Source organism: Melozone crissalis, unplaced genomic scaffold, assembly GCF_028551555.1.
Source record: "Melozone crissalis strain CALT ecotype California unplaced genomic scaffold, PUWL_Pcris_2 ptg000061l_1, whole genome shotgun sequence".
Classification (NCBI taxonomy): domain Eukaryota; kingdom Metazoa; phylum Chordata; class Aves; order Passeriformes; family Passerellidae; genus Melozone; species Melozone crissalis.
In genome coordinates this window covers 10755122-10769211 of record NW_026535839.1, presented here as the reverse complement: position 1 = coordinate 10769211, position 14090 = coordinate 10755122, and the positions used below count along the sequence as shown (strand labels likewise).

At 46.1% G+C, this 14090-nt stretch overlaps 1 protein-coding gene across 1 annotated transcript in view; it reads right to left on the bottom strand.

Moving 5' to 3' along the window:
- The window catches only part of PDLIM4 (PDZ and LIM domain 4), a 42856-nt gene that overhangs the window by 11068 nt on the left and 17698 nt on the right, over positions 1 to 14090 (bottom strand). Inside the window, exon 3 of the mRNA XM_054288100.1 lies at positions 9979 to 10063. Coding sequence (XP_054144075.1) covers positions 9979 to 10063 — 85 coding nt within the window. The remainder of the gene's footprint in view (positions 1 to 9978; positions 10064 to 14090) is intronic.

The following is a 14090-nucleotide window of genomic DNA, read 5'->3' as shown; positions in this document are numbered from 1 at the left end:
CACAAACATGCCTGGGCTGATGAAAGACATAGATGATGTGTAAGAGGCAGGAATCTGTTTAACCTGGTTTAATTTGTTCTAGGGCAGCTCCCCAACACAGCTGCCTTCCACCAGCTTTTTGGTAGATTGAAGCTGATAAAAAGCCAAGCAGGGAAATAAAACACAATCCTGTGAACAAATAATGAAGTGTATATTGTGGGGCTCTGATACAAAGCTTATTTTTGACTAAAATAATCCAATAAATACTAATTAGAAACAAGTGTCTATCCCTAGTGCACAGGAGAACATATTGGCACTCACAAACCTTGTAAAAACCAACAGCTAAGAGAAGTAAAAACCAGATCCTAGAAAAAGATCTTGAAAGCCCAATTCTTCAGTTCTTCCTAAGGCAAAATGTCCATTGATAAAACCAAGCTTACTTAAGAACTGAAAGATGGTGTCTTCGAGGTTTTTTTCCTACCATCAGCTGAAAGCCTGCAGCCTTCAGCAAGCTCCCAGCAACTCCCCTGCCTCAGAAGCTGCCTGGAGCCCTCCTGGCACAGTTCCCTCCACACCAGACATGCACAAACATGTGGGGAAAACTGCTTCCAACATAATAACTTCAAATTGTCTATTAAAAAAGGAATTTTGCTGCCAGGAATAATATAATTTTAACTGTTCCCCAATTTATAGTTTTAAAAAAAACCGAACCATATATATACACACACAAGCAGGCTATGTGTTCCCAATTTCCAGATTTTGATTATTATTTCAAGGGAAATAAAGAAAACACTCAACTACGATGCAGAGAGGAAAAGAAGGATCATAAACATTTTTTTTAGAATAAAAGCAATGGCCCATATGGGTGGAAGCACTGACAGCAAAGCTTTTAGAAAGCCATCACCTTTAATTATCTGGGCCAGATTCACACTCAGTCCAGGGTGGCTACAGGAGAGGGCTGGGTCCTCTCCTCTGACCTCACGTGCACACTGGTGCCAGCCAGACCTTTGCTGGGGAGCACAGAACTGGCTGCTGTTTCCAGAATGGAAACCTCCTCCAGACCATCATCTCCATGGACTTGCTTAAATCCAGAGTAGTTTGTAAAGCATTGCCCCTTCGTCCCTGTTAAGCTCAGCAATTTGTACATCAGGACCAAATGTTGCTATAAAGCTAAAGCTTATTGCTTGGGCACTCTCCAAAAGGAGGCCCTTGATGGAGGGGAGGAAACAGAGCCCTTCCTGCACTGCCTGGCAGTGCCACCAGCTCTCTGTCCCTGTGGGAGGAGGATGTTCATGGTGGTAGCAGCTCACCTTTGCTCAGCCATGTTATAAAGCCACAGGTGACCCAGCAGCATCCAAAGGGATCAAGAGGCTCCTCCTGCACCACAAAATGCTGCTCCCAGGCCAGAGCTCAGTCTCCTCTTCCTCTCAAAGGCAGTGAGACCTCTGCAAGGTCTGAGTGCAAAACACTCACACATTCACCCTCAGAAACCCAGAACCAGATGGAATTTCTTTCCAGTTGTCAAATTCAAGATCAGTTCAGATTTTCCCCTTTCGAGGCCTAACTTGCTTTTCTTTGCTGGATTTTCTTCCTGCTTTTTATGGCCTTTCTTAAACTGAGCTTGCAAACCCTTCTTAAGAGCTGGCCTGCGAACTCTCATCAAGGAGAAATCTTTCAGCCTACAAACCAGAAACTCCCAATTTATTTTCTCATGCTTGGCTGTTTTTTAATGCATATTGCAAAATGTCCTATTTGTCCATGGAATTCTGCACTCTTTGGCATGCAGCAGTGTGATGTGGGACCCACACCACCACAGACCAGACAAAATGAGACAAGACATTGTTGGGACCCCATTGTTGGATGGGTGATGGTTCCACCTAACCCCTGTCACTCTCTCCCCCCCCCCCCCCACTTCTTTTTCTCTCTTTCTTTTTCTGCCTCTTTTACTATTAAATAAAAAATACATCCATTTTTTGGCACCAATATTTAGCCTCATTTGGTTTTAATCTAGTTTTTGGGTATATTTTGAACCTTCAAAGTTCTTTGTGGTTTATACACAGAGACTCCGCTTTCCTCACTTTTCTGGGTTTAAACTGGATCCTAACAAATGTATACCACAGTCTGAAGGAAAGCCTTATCCATCACATCCTTCTCACTACTCCTTTCACAGCTGTCACCTAAATATCAAATTAGTTTTTCAGATCTCTCTAAGTAAGAGACCAAATTCTTAAAATCAGATGTTCTTTTTGAAAAAAGGCTGCAGACAATGTTCACATGAAATATGACTCAAGCTGGAGCCTGGTGGAGCCCCAGCCTGCCCATATTCCCAGGACAGGCTGTACTGCACCAGGGCATGTAGTGACAGGACAAGGGGGAATGGCTTCACACTGACAGAGGGGATTTTAGGGAGAGATTCTTCCCTGTGAGGGTGGTGAGGCCCTGGCACAGGCTGCCCAGAGCAGCTGTGGCTGCCCCATCCCTGGAAGCGTTCAAGGCCAGGCTGGATGGGGCTTGGAGCAACCTGGGATAGGGGAAAGTGTCCCTGGGCATGGAAGGAGTGTGGAACTAGATGAGCTTTAAGGTCCCTTTCAACCCAAACCATTCTGTGATTCTGTATACACATTAAACCCAGGGACAAATCCCTCACACAAACAGTCTCCACCTTGGAGCAGCCATGTGGATGGATGGCCATCAGCAAGGCTCCTATGGATGTTTCCTCCCACAGCTCCAGGGAGAAGCTGCACCCTTGTGCAAATTAAAGAGCTCAGGAGAGACTCCAGCTGCAATGCCAGGGCTTTAACCTACCTGGTTCCCCAGCAGTTTCTTAAAAATCCACATCAATGAAAAAAAGTTACCTAAGACTGTCAAGATTAAAATGTGTTGGTTGCATTTATCTTGCCTGCACAGTGCAGAGAGCACATTTCTAACATCAAGTGTGTGAGGGGCATTTACCCAGCAGACAGAGGAGATCTCTGTATGAATGTCTTGGTAGAAGAGCCTTGAAATTTCCTCCTTTGCCCAGCAGCAGCAGCAGCAAGCTCCTGCCAGGTGACAACCTCACTAGAGCTAGGCTCAACAACAGTCTAAACCCTAGAGAGGACTGTCCTGGATCCAGGTGTTCAGGGTCACCTTCCAAGCTCAGGAACAGGAGGCATTGCTCAGTGCAGGTGTCAGACTGATATCCCCACCATGCACAGGCTGCTGTTGGATTAAATTTCCAACTGACAGAAAATAATATCCACTACAGATGGAAAAAAACCTGAAACCATCACAGCAAGTGTCCACTGCTCTTCTGACTGCCTCCTTTCTCCCAGGGAAGATGCTGTTGCTCCCATTTCAGTCATGCTTCCACTGAATCACTTTACTCACCAGCTGGTGTTTGGCTTACAGGACAAACCTGGTGGGTTTAACAGGCTATGCCCTGATACCATGCTTTCCACCTTACTGTTACTCTCCTCTCTCTGAGTTGGGGAATTGTTGCATTTTCAGGTGTTACCATACCACACTTTCTGATTTTCTTTCCATAATCATTATCAGCAGCTAATTGAAACTAAAAATTTCACCGGCAACAAGCTAAGCTTCAGGCTACAAAATATTACATGCTTAAAACCAAAAGGTGCCTACTTCACCAGCATGGCTCATCTGAACACCTCCTTCTGTAAAAGTCAGGATAAGGTGCACCAGAAAACATAGCAAAAGCAACAGGATGATATATTGTTTCAGTTTGGATTGTCCCAACCTTTTGTTGTTCCTCATTAATAAAAAAGATAAATTCAGGTAGATTCAACAACATGTCTCAGCCTTTCCCAGCCCTCTGTGGCATGAGCTGCTTTAGGGGATGGAAGCAGCTGCTTCAGCCTGATCATCCTGAGGGACCACAGTGAGCATCCCTCCTGCATCCCTCTTTGTGCCACTGGGGATGGCTCTCTCCACTCAAGTGACCTCCAAGAGCAGTTAATTCCTCTTAAGTGAGACAGAATGAAGAGTGAAAGGGGATAAGCTGTTTTTCCTGATAGACAAGAACAGAACCACTGAGCTACACCTGTGCTTCCAAACACCTGGCACTTCTGAGTACACAACAGCAGTTTCCTTAGCTGTGTTAATGCAGTCATCACTGAAACTGATGTTATCAAGTAAATAACTCAGTATATGTCTGTCTTAGCACTTAATCCAACAGCATTTTGTTTTGTCCCAAACCAACCCCCACTGTAATCATTTCAGGATAATTCCTATGTACCTTCAATGAAAACAAAGTATTCAAGTTACTTGGACAGAAGAAAACACTGCTCTGAAGTTTCCATTCCCATTTTTCCCTCCTTTATCCCAATATTCTTTTTGCCTCTTTCATACACCAGGACTATCAAAACTGACTTTAAGATGCTAATTTACCTAAGACACACACAGAGAATCTCACATAAAAGGTTACAGCTTCAAGATGTTACAATGGTACTCAGAAAACTCCTTTGCTTTCAAATGATGCAATATTATAAAACAGGCAAAAGTAAACACAAGTGCACATGCTATGTGTGTGTAACCTTTTCACCCAGTAAATTAGATTAGTATTTTTTGTAGTGTAAAACCCCAATATCTGGGTGTGAAATGCTGCCTGAGCACCCAGAGCTCAGGGCTGATGCACCCACAGTGGCTGTCAGCATTCAGCATGTTTCTGCTATTAAATCAGTCCTCAAACAACGAGCTGCAAGTTCCCATGGAAGGGAGCCCGGGTTTGTGCCAGGGCATGAGCTCATCCTTTGTTTTCCCCAAAGCAGACATTTTCCCTCCTTCCTCAGGAGAGTGTTGGTTGGTGTCCCTGCTGGCTGGGGCTGGGGGTCACAGCAGGAGCATTCCCAGAAGCAGGCATGGCCCATCCTGCCCCAAGAGCAGGGGAGGAAGGATGGTCAGTCTCCCTGAGAAAGGAAATTCCATCTCTCCAGCCAGGAGGCTTTAACCCCCAGCTCACAGAACTCAGCATGGCCCATGCCAGGCTTTTGCAAAGAGGTACATAGAAGTTTCCTGCTTGGCAGCAACCCACAGAAAACTTAAAACAACACTCCATCTAATTAAAGTTAACTTAAATCTATTACTCAGTTAATTAAATAAGGAGACATTCACCCCTAGTAAAAAAATAACTTCTATATAATCTAGAAAAAAGTAAATATGAGCATATTTAACACATTTTAAAGGTGTTAAAATCAGTTCTAAGGGACAGGTTAGCAGCCAACTACCCTCCCTGCTCTACCGTGGGACATCACTGCTGTCCCTGGGTGCCCAGAGCTGGGGCACCAGAGGCTCACACTGCCCTGAAGCCCTCATGTGATTTCATTTATGTAGTTAGGAGCAAGCAGGATCAGCAGTGATACTATTTGTGAAGTCAGGGCAAGTATGAAAAGCTCCCAGGAATGATGCTGCAGAGCTGGGTGGATGCCATGTGCAATGAGAGGTGGCAGGTCCTCAGCCCTGCAACCACACACACTTGAGCCCCTCTGACAAGGGCAAACAAAGGTGTGTTCACATTTCCACTGGCCTAGCTCACACCCAGCACAGCCTGGATTAGGCTGCTCAAACAGTTACAACAGATGCAAGTTTATCCCAATCCCTCCTCTTCACCCCATTCTGGCTGGCATTTTCACACAGCAAGCCACACACCTTGCACCTGATTTTAGTCAGAGCAAACTAACATCAAATCTCTGTGGACTGAGACCTGGGTGTCAAGAACAGAGTAACACATAGGAAAAATAATTGGTAAATGATGAGCAGAAACAGCCTTCTCATTGTTCCTGTGCAGCTCCCCCGGGGCTGTGGCTCTTCTCCACTGCCCAGAGCTCACCCTCCCTGTCAGGGGGTCAGGATGGGAAAGCTCAGGACAGAGCACAAGAGAGGAGCAAGAGTGCTGCTGCACCTCCCTCATCCATCCCCTGAGAATGACATGGGGATGCTCTGCTAGCTCAGTAGCACCAGGACACCATTCCCCTGGGTAACTGTGGGAAGTGCCTCTGCTGTCTGCACTGCCAGAGGAAACCCAGCCTTTCATCCCATGGAGTTATTTCAGCCAAGCATCCAGGTTTGGGAGGACTTGAATTCTATTCCAGCTCTGGCTACGTGCTGCCAATTTAATTTCTGCTGCAATTATTCTCCCACCCACACACTTGATCTATTGTCAATTAGCACTGACAGAGTCCCCAAAGCCCAGAGCCCACATTTCCAGCCCCCCTGGGCCAAAGAGCTGCCAATTCTGGCAGTTTGGGAATGAACAACAAAACAAACATCCTCTCTTTTTATTAGCACTGCATGGCAATATTTTGACTAGCAAGCCCATGCTACAGGAAGCCAATAACAATGGGATCTCCAGAAACTGATGGATGGGTGCCACCACTCCCCCTGTCTGCTGGGGAGGAGTGGCTGGGACCAGTGCCCACAAGGACACCAACACCAGGCCAAGTGAGACTGGGGATCCCAACATGTCAGCAGTGATGTCATGTCTGAGTGATGGAAATCTTGAAAATGGAAAGCTCTGAGCTGTGCCCAGCATCCCTGTAGGTCCCACCTCCACCCATCTCTGGGTCCAACAGACAGGCAGCCCTTCTTTAGGTTGCAAGTCTGAGCATCACTGCATTTGTGGCCTCCTCTGTAGGTCCTTCCTGCTAAGGACAGACTCATCTAGCAAAACCAACTGATAACCAAAGTCTGCTTTTAAAAATAATATTTCCCCAAAGTGACTCACTCATCTTGTTCAGTGCTGTTCCTGCTAATTGTGAAAAAGCAGCTCTCCAGTTCCTGCTTCTACAGTTTGAGGGCAGCTATTTCCCACAGTCATGGCAATAACCAAAGTTTTAGTAAGGAGGATTGATCACATTCTTGGACTCTGAGTAGGGGTTTACCAGAAAGCTCAACTGAGAAACCACAACAGATTTAGAAAAAGGGGAGAGGAAAACTCACCAGCTACTCCACACCTTCCAAGTTCTCTTGCACAGAAGGTAACTACAAATTTCACTGCCTTCAATACAAAGATTACACCTAAAAACCTAAATTGTAATAACAGAAATACAGATTTTCCTACAAATCATTCAGACTAAGGCATTCTGCTTATGCTCACATGTTTCAGGCAAGAGTTACTGTAGTCATAAGTCAAGATTTTCAACAGATCTTTGTCCAGTATGATGAAAAAGCATACAGAGCAAAACCTGGAAGAAGAAAGGATAGGTGCTCCCTATTACCGCAAAGGCTACTTGGGGTAAAAATCTCAAAACCTTTTTCAGGGACAAACCCCCAACCTCTTTTTGTGATTTGAGGGCAGAATTCCAGCAGAAATTTTTCCCTGTGTTTCAAAGCAGATTGCTTTTTTCCAGATGCAAGGAAGTGCACCTAAAGGTTGCACATATTGAGCCAAGTTATTACTTTACAATGAGATTTTTCCTTCTCACAATCTCGTACGTGCCTTTGCCAGAGGGGCTGAATGAACACATCACAGGACAGCCCTGGGTCACCTGGCACTGCTCCACAGGGACCCCAGCCCTGCCTGTGAGCTCTGCTCCCAGGGGATTGGCACCTGCAGCAAAGACTGGCTCTCTTTGGGAGCTGATGGTGACCCTCAGCCTCACACAGGTCAGAGGACATCAGTGATAACACTGATAAGATATGCACAGCTGCTGGCATTTGCTCCAGGCTGCCAGCATGAACCACACTGGAGGCAGTTTAGGGAGAAGAGTCATCCAACACACCTTGGCTGCCAGCACAGCAACCTGGAGGTGTGCATGGAACCACCTTCACCTCCTCTCTGGGAAACCCAAAAAGCCACTAAGGAAGACAACACATGGATATAGGCACAAAAAAAAGAGCAAGATCAGGAATCTGCTGCCTGTACTTGTGTACCCTTGTTCACACACACCTTGGTGCCCTACCACAAACACATCTGCCTACCTACTCCCCAGATTTACATAGTTTCAGTGTAGGTCTGGATATAGAATAGTTCATCCCTATCCCCTTCATTATATCCTATAAAACTGTCTAATTTTTAAAAAGATCCATATGTAACATATATTAATAGTCAGATTCAAATCCAATCTGCATTAAACCTCAGGAAGTTGTATCTGGCAGTGGAACTGCTGCACATTTGTTCCTCATTTAATATTATTCATAGGTAAAGCCTAGTAAGAAAAAATATCTGTCAGAAAAGATGGCTGTAATTGATAAATGAAGCAAACATGGCCAGAATGCAAGGCCCAAGCTCACACATCAGCCAGTGCTGTGAGTCAGGGCAGGAAAGACAAACAGCCCCATGTGCTGCTGGTGTGTGGTACCAGGCAGCTCTGCCATTGCTGCTGGTGTGCTGTGCTTCTGCCTGCTGTCCTGGGCAGAAATGCAGAATATCTGCAAACTCCTCATCGCTGGAATGGCCAACAGACCAAATGGCCTCACACTCTGGTCCATTTCTCATGGGATTTGGGGGATCTCACCCTCATCCTGATCACTCAGTGGGCTCTCTGAGGCCAGGACTTTCTCTCCATTCCTCACTGAAGGAGACTTTGCTCCTTACAGCATCATTCCCTCTCTTCCACCCTTGCAGCTCTTGTAATCCTTCTGAAATGAGCCAAGGTAGGGCTGAGGGGACACCCTGGAGCCCTCATCAGGACATTCTAAAAGCCTCTCTGGAAAGGAGCAGTTGAGCTAAACCAGCAGACCCTGCACACAGGCATTTTGTAAGGGCTGGAGAAAAAGCATGGAAAAGCATATGACATAAACCACCTCTGTGGAGGAGACCGCCATCTGAGCAATATTTGAACACTCAGCATCAGCCAAAGGGAGCTCACATGCTTTGGGAGCAAGCATGGGGGATTCTGTCAGCCTGAACTGACAGACTCTGATGTTCTGAAGGCTGTAGGCAGCCCCAGGGCCTCTGCCCTGCCCTGGGAGGGGCGGCCAACCTACAGCAGTGAGAAGCCTCAGCAGGCTCCAGCCCTGCCATCCATGACCTTGGGTGCCCTGGGAAGGCTGGCAGCATGGGCACCAGCCCAGCACACATTCAAGGGGGAGCCAGACAGCAGGAGCTGCCCTCTGCCCATCTATCCTCCTGGTCTCCTCCTTGTTCCCCAGATATCTCCACAACGTGGACCAGCACATGCAAAAATTGACAATCTGGTACCTTATAAGAAGAGAGGGAGTAGAGAAACCCCATTCCTCTTTCCATCAAGAAGCCAAAGGAGAATGAGAGTCACCTCTGACCTTGCTAACAAGCCATCAGAGATGGGTAGAAAAGATGGGGAGACCTGCTCTGCTCCATCCACCACTTGGCTGCTGCAGGAGACAGGGTGGTAAGGCAGGGCAGGATACAGGTAGAAGGCTCCAGGGAACACAGTTGAGGACAGAGGAAAGAGAGAAGCTGCAAAACAGAGAGAAGGAGTGAGAGAAAAAAACCAAAACAACACAAAAGATGAGAACATTCCAAAAAAAAAAAAAAAAAAAAGAAAAGAAAGCCACCATCACGGGAGGTGTCATGGGATTGGGAGGGCGCAGCAGATGTTGGAAGCAGCCAAGGTAGAGGCACACCAGCTGAGGCAGATGCAGACAGACCCTGGACATGCTGTACCCTGGGAAGGGCAGGCACTGGACAGTCAGAGGACTCCCAAGAGCTCCATCCAAAATAACACTAACTCTGAGCTTGGTCACAGCCTCACAGGGTCAGTGCTGGATGCCACCCCCAAGTGCTGCCCAGCCACCCTGTGTCCCCAGCAGGCTGATCCAGCAAAGCCTGGCCTGGCTGGAAGGCAATGACACAGATGGGATTGTGCCAGATCTGCTCAGGATCTGGATCACCATGGGAACCAGCCCAAGAAAAGCACAGATAGACCTGCAGAGAACTTCAACATCACACATGGAAACTCCTTCACTTCTGGAAGGAGCACAGGCAGAGCACAGGGCTTTCCAGCCTCCAGACATGGATGTCCTCTCCCCCAAAGCAAGCTGGGAGAGCAGCAGAGTGGGGCAGGGCTGCAGCTGCCATACCTGTGGGTCTGGCTCGATGTTGATCCGGTATGCTTGAGCCTTGCCATCTTCCAGGACAGGGGGGGACCAGGTCTTCCCTTCAGATCTGCAGTAGGAAATAAGGTAAACTCTACTTGAACTGCTTTTGAAAAAGCCCAAATCAAAGTGCTCCCCCTCAAACAAACCAAACCCAAAGAAAGAAACCCAAAATCCCAAAGAAAGAAACAGGCTCCTTAAACAAAACAAAAAAGAAATTAAACAAATTTAAAAAAACCAACAAAACAAACAAGCCATAAAAAAGAAAAAGCTAAATATATATATATATATAGCATCTATTAATTCCTTGGCAGGTTTATATTATATTTGCAATTGTGCAAAATTTTCCTCAGAAACATTACAATGATAAATAGAGAAGATGAGTTTCATTCTATTAAAGCTCAAAACCATCCTTGAACTACAAGGTTCTGTCTTAGGTTGAGGTTAAAGAGACAAACTCATTTTGGTTGAAGAAATCAGAACACAGGCTCTTGGTGGCTCCTGTTTTGCACATTCCTGGCTTTGTCCCTTTATTCTGGCCCTGAATCCAGAAAGTATTCTGATTACACATATGTATAGATTATATATATACATATATACATGCAAACCCTGGCAGGCCTGTGTACTAGACCACATCAGGAATTCCATAAACACCTTTCAGGGAGAAGGCTTTCACCACCCTGTATGAATCATCCTGACCCTTTCAACAGTTGCCAGATAGAAAAAGCCCTAAAAATACAGTTTCCATTCCCAAATGCATCTTCAGTCCTGCCAAGGCAGAGCAGAATACTGTCACTGTCCAAAGATTTTCCATGTGCCTGATCATTTTTTCCCCACAAAGGCATCTGGGGACACAGCTGGAATGTGATCTCCAGCACTGAGGGTATGAGGGAGTCCCAGGGGCCTGGGCAAGGTCCAGCAGGTACATCCAGATTTCTTAGGATGCAAGAAGGTTAAGCTGGAAGATGGAAACTCGAGTAAGTTCAAGATAAAGCTTTCAACATGGAAACTGTTCTATTTATCATCACACTCTGTACATGCACCACTTCACAAAAATAGCTGTTGTTCCATGGGCACAGATGCATCCAAGCATCCTTTGTGGACTCTCACCCCTGCCACATACCATGTTTGCTTTCAGTTAAATTATCTGCAGAGTCCAAGTTTGACAAATAAGGAGCATGATTTTAACCCAGGAATTCTCGAGGAGATTTTTACCTTTGGTATTTTGCAGCTACACAAGTCAACATACAAAGCTGCCTTTACAAACCTACCCAAAACCTACCAAATGCAGGGACTCCCACTGACTTGAACACACTTTGGATCCAGCCCCTGAGGATTTCAGCTTTTTTGCCTCACTACTGCTAGTACAGCTTTTTCAACAGGGAGTGATTACTCTCATAGCTAGGTATCTTGTTCTGGTAATTTATCTTTAGTGTTATTATTTGATTTTAGGCTGGGACAATTCACTTATAAATTAGTCTGTCCAACTGGGACAAAGGAAACTGTTCCTCCCAGGAACATCAGCATTCCCAGCAATCCCCACTTGCTGTTTGCCATGATCTGGTGCTGTGTACATTGCTTCCACATTGAAAATCAAATCTGGAGGCCCAGAACAATGGAAATGCCTAATTGCATTGGCAGGGATCACCATTATTATTTCTGTGCTTTCCCCTGCACTGAGCAAGCCTGAGGGGAGCTCACAGTGCCCTGAGGAGGGTCCATGATGACTTCCCCCTCTCAGCTCTGGAGCCCACATCCAAACACAGCTTAAAGCATCCCAAAGACTTCAACCTGTCAGTAAATAAGAACACAGCTTCAGCAAGTGATTCTGATTGCAGAAGATAAGAGCAATAGCAGTAAATTCATTCTGTGTGAAGGTATGGCATTCAGTCACCAGCACTGCCAGCACACCCAGCTCCCCATATCCCTGACAGAGATCACACTGTCTGAGCAGAAAACAAATAAACCTGTGCTTTCCAAAAGGCATGATGGGTATGTTTACACTTACTGACAGACGTGGACAGACTTCAGTTTACATGGAGAAGCCCATTCATGGTTAATGCTTTAATGATTAAACTCAAGGTTTCACTATCAGTTCTGCAGAGTGACAAGAAGTTCTTGGTATAACTGAGACCAACTCTGACAGCTTCCAGCAACAGTGTGAACAAAGCCAGGCTCACATCAGCCCCAGCTTCCACCTGAACTACACTGAAACAAACTGATACAGCACAATCTGGGCTCCACCTGGCACTTTGAAAGGCAAAGCTAAGGTGAATGGGAGAACCATCAGCCTCACCAAAAAGAAAGTCAAGTTGGAAGTTTAATGAGTATTTATGCTTACACAGAGAGACCCCTTCTTTTCCCCGGGAACAGCAAAATACTATGTAATCTGAAATAATCCAAAATAATTAAGAGATTACTCTGCCTGAGAGAACAATGCTACAGAAGCTACTGCAGGAAGGGCTGATGCTTGGAGCTCATACTCCAACCCCAGCTGCCAGGAACATCCATCCCATGCTCACAGTCCCAGCAGGACCAGCAGCAGGGGGGTCCCCTGTACCCCCAGAACAAGCCCCAGAGCAGCGGGGACTTGGGGGCCAGCAGTCACCCTGAGACCCCCCCAGGAGCAGGTTCACCCTACCAACAGTCAGAGCTTTGTGTTTAGGCAACAGCAAAATCCCAACACATTTCTCATACGTCACAGGCAACACATCAGGCATCACTCAAATGTTCCAAGTTGTTTAATTTACAGTTCAAGGACAGGAAAAGTGTTCTCAGATGTGCTATAAGGGATTAAAGGCAGTTATGTGGAAATCATTACCCTGCACTTACACCACTCTGCTCTCTTAATGGCATCCAGGACAATCCCAAGAAAAATAACTTGACCTAGGTTCGTGCAAGGCCTTCCACACAGGGCTTCGTAGGAAATGGACCCATAAACAGGACATCACTAAAAAAACCAAAGTTGCAGACACCTTTTATCCCACCATTTGCTTTCTAAGAGTCTCAGTCATTCTCAAAAGATTACTTGCATATGCTCACATATTTTACCAGAATGTTTTTTCACCTGGTAGTGATCTGCAAGCCTCACTCTCAAGTTTGTCAAGCTGCTTTTAAGTTGCAAGAATTCCTGTGTCTTACCAAATTTCTTATTTCTCCATCCCCTAAAAACTAAAATTTATCACTTGGGGAAGTGCCAACCTGGATGCAGGTCACTGCTGTCACCCTGCAGCCGCAAACCACCGAATAATCACATTGCTATTTTCACCCCCTTTCTTTGGGAGTGACTCCAGGGTCCTGCCCACCTCCTGACTGCTCTTCACCTCCCACTGTGGCACATCTCTGTGCTCACAGCTGATTGTTACCACTGATATGGCCATCAGCCTTCCAGAAGCTGAACTCTGTCTAGAAGCAGCTACAGCTGATGCCTCAAACTTCCCAGGCTTGTGAACCTTCCCCCAATAACTGTGGGGTGTTGGATCCATCCTCTGCAGGGCAGCTGAGCAGCACAGGAGCTGAGCTCTGCTCAGCACCCCAAAGGACACAGCTCCTTCAGTCATTGTGAAGAAGCTGCAGGATTTCTCCTCCTTCATTCCTCTCAGCTGAAACCATTGTGTATTGCTCTGGAAAGCTGCCGGGTTTCCTCTCTAATAGTCTTCAAGGAGCTCCAGAGGGGAAGCTGTGATTCACTTTTTCAGTTGTACATTTACTGGAAACTTGAGAACATACATTGTCATCCTTCCCATCTTCCAGCAGCTTGCCTGTGCTGCTTACAGCTAACAGACCCCAGTAAAATCCCCAGGAACTGGAGGAGATGGGAGGAACATCAACTACGTGAGGTTCCAGGTCCTTTTGGGGCTACATGTCCAGCAGATTCATTACTGGGCTGTCTTACACAGAGACTGTCAGAGAAACTCCTTCTTTTTGCACAGAACAGGAATAGATAATCTTCTTAGTCAATTCTCCAGGCAGACTCAGCAGTGGCATACACACCAAACCAAGGGGGAACAAACTGCTTCCAGGATTTAGTTTCGATAGAAGGAATCAAAGCTGAATCTTTAAGGATTTATTCTTTGACACCAGAGTCAGGAAATAAA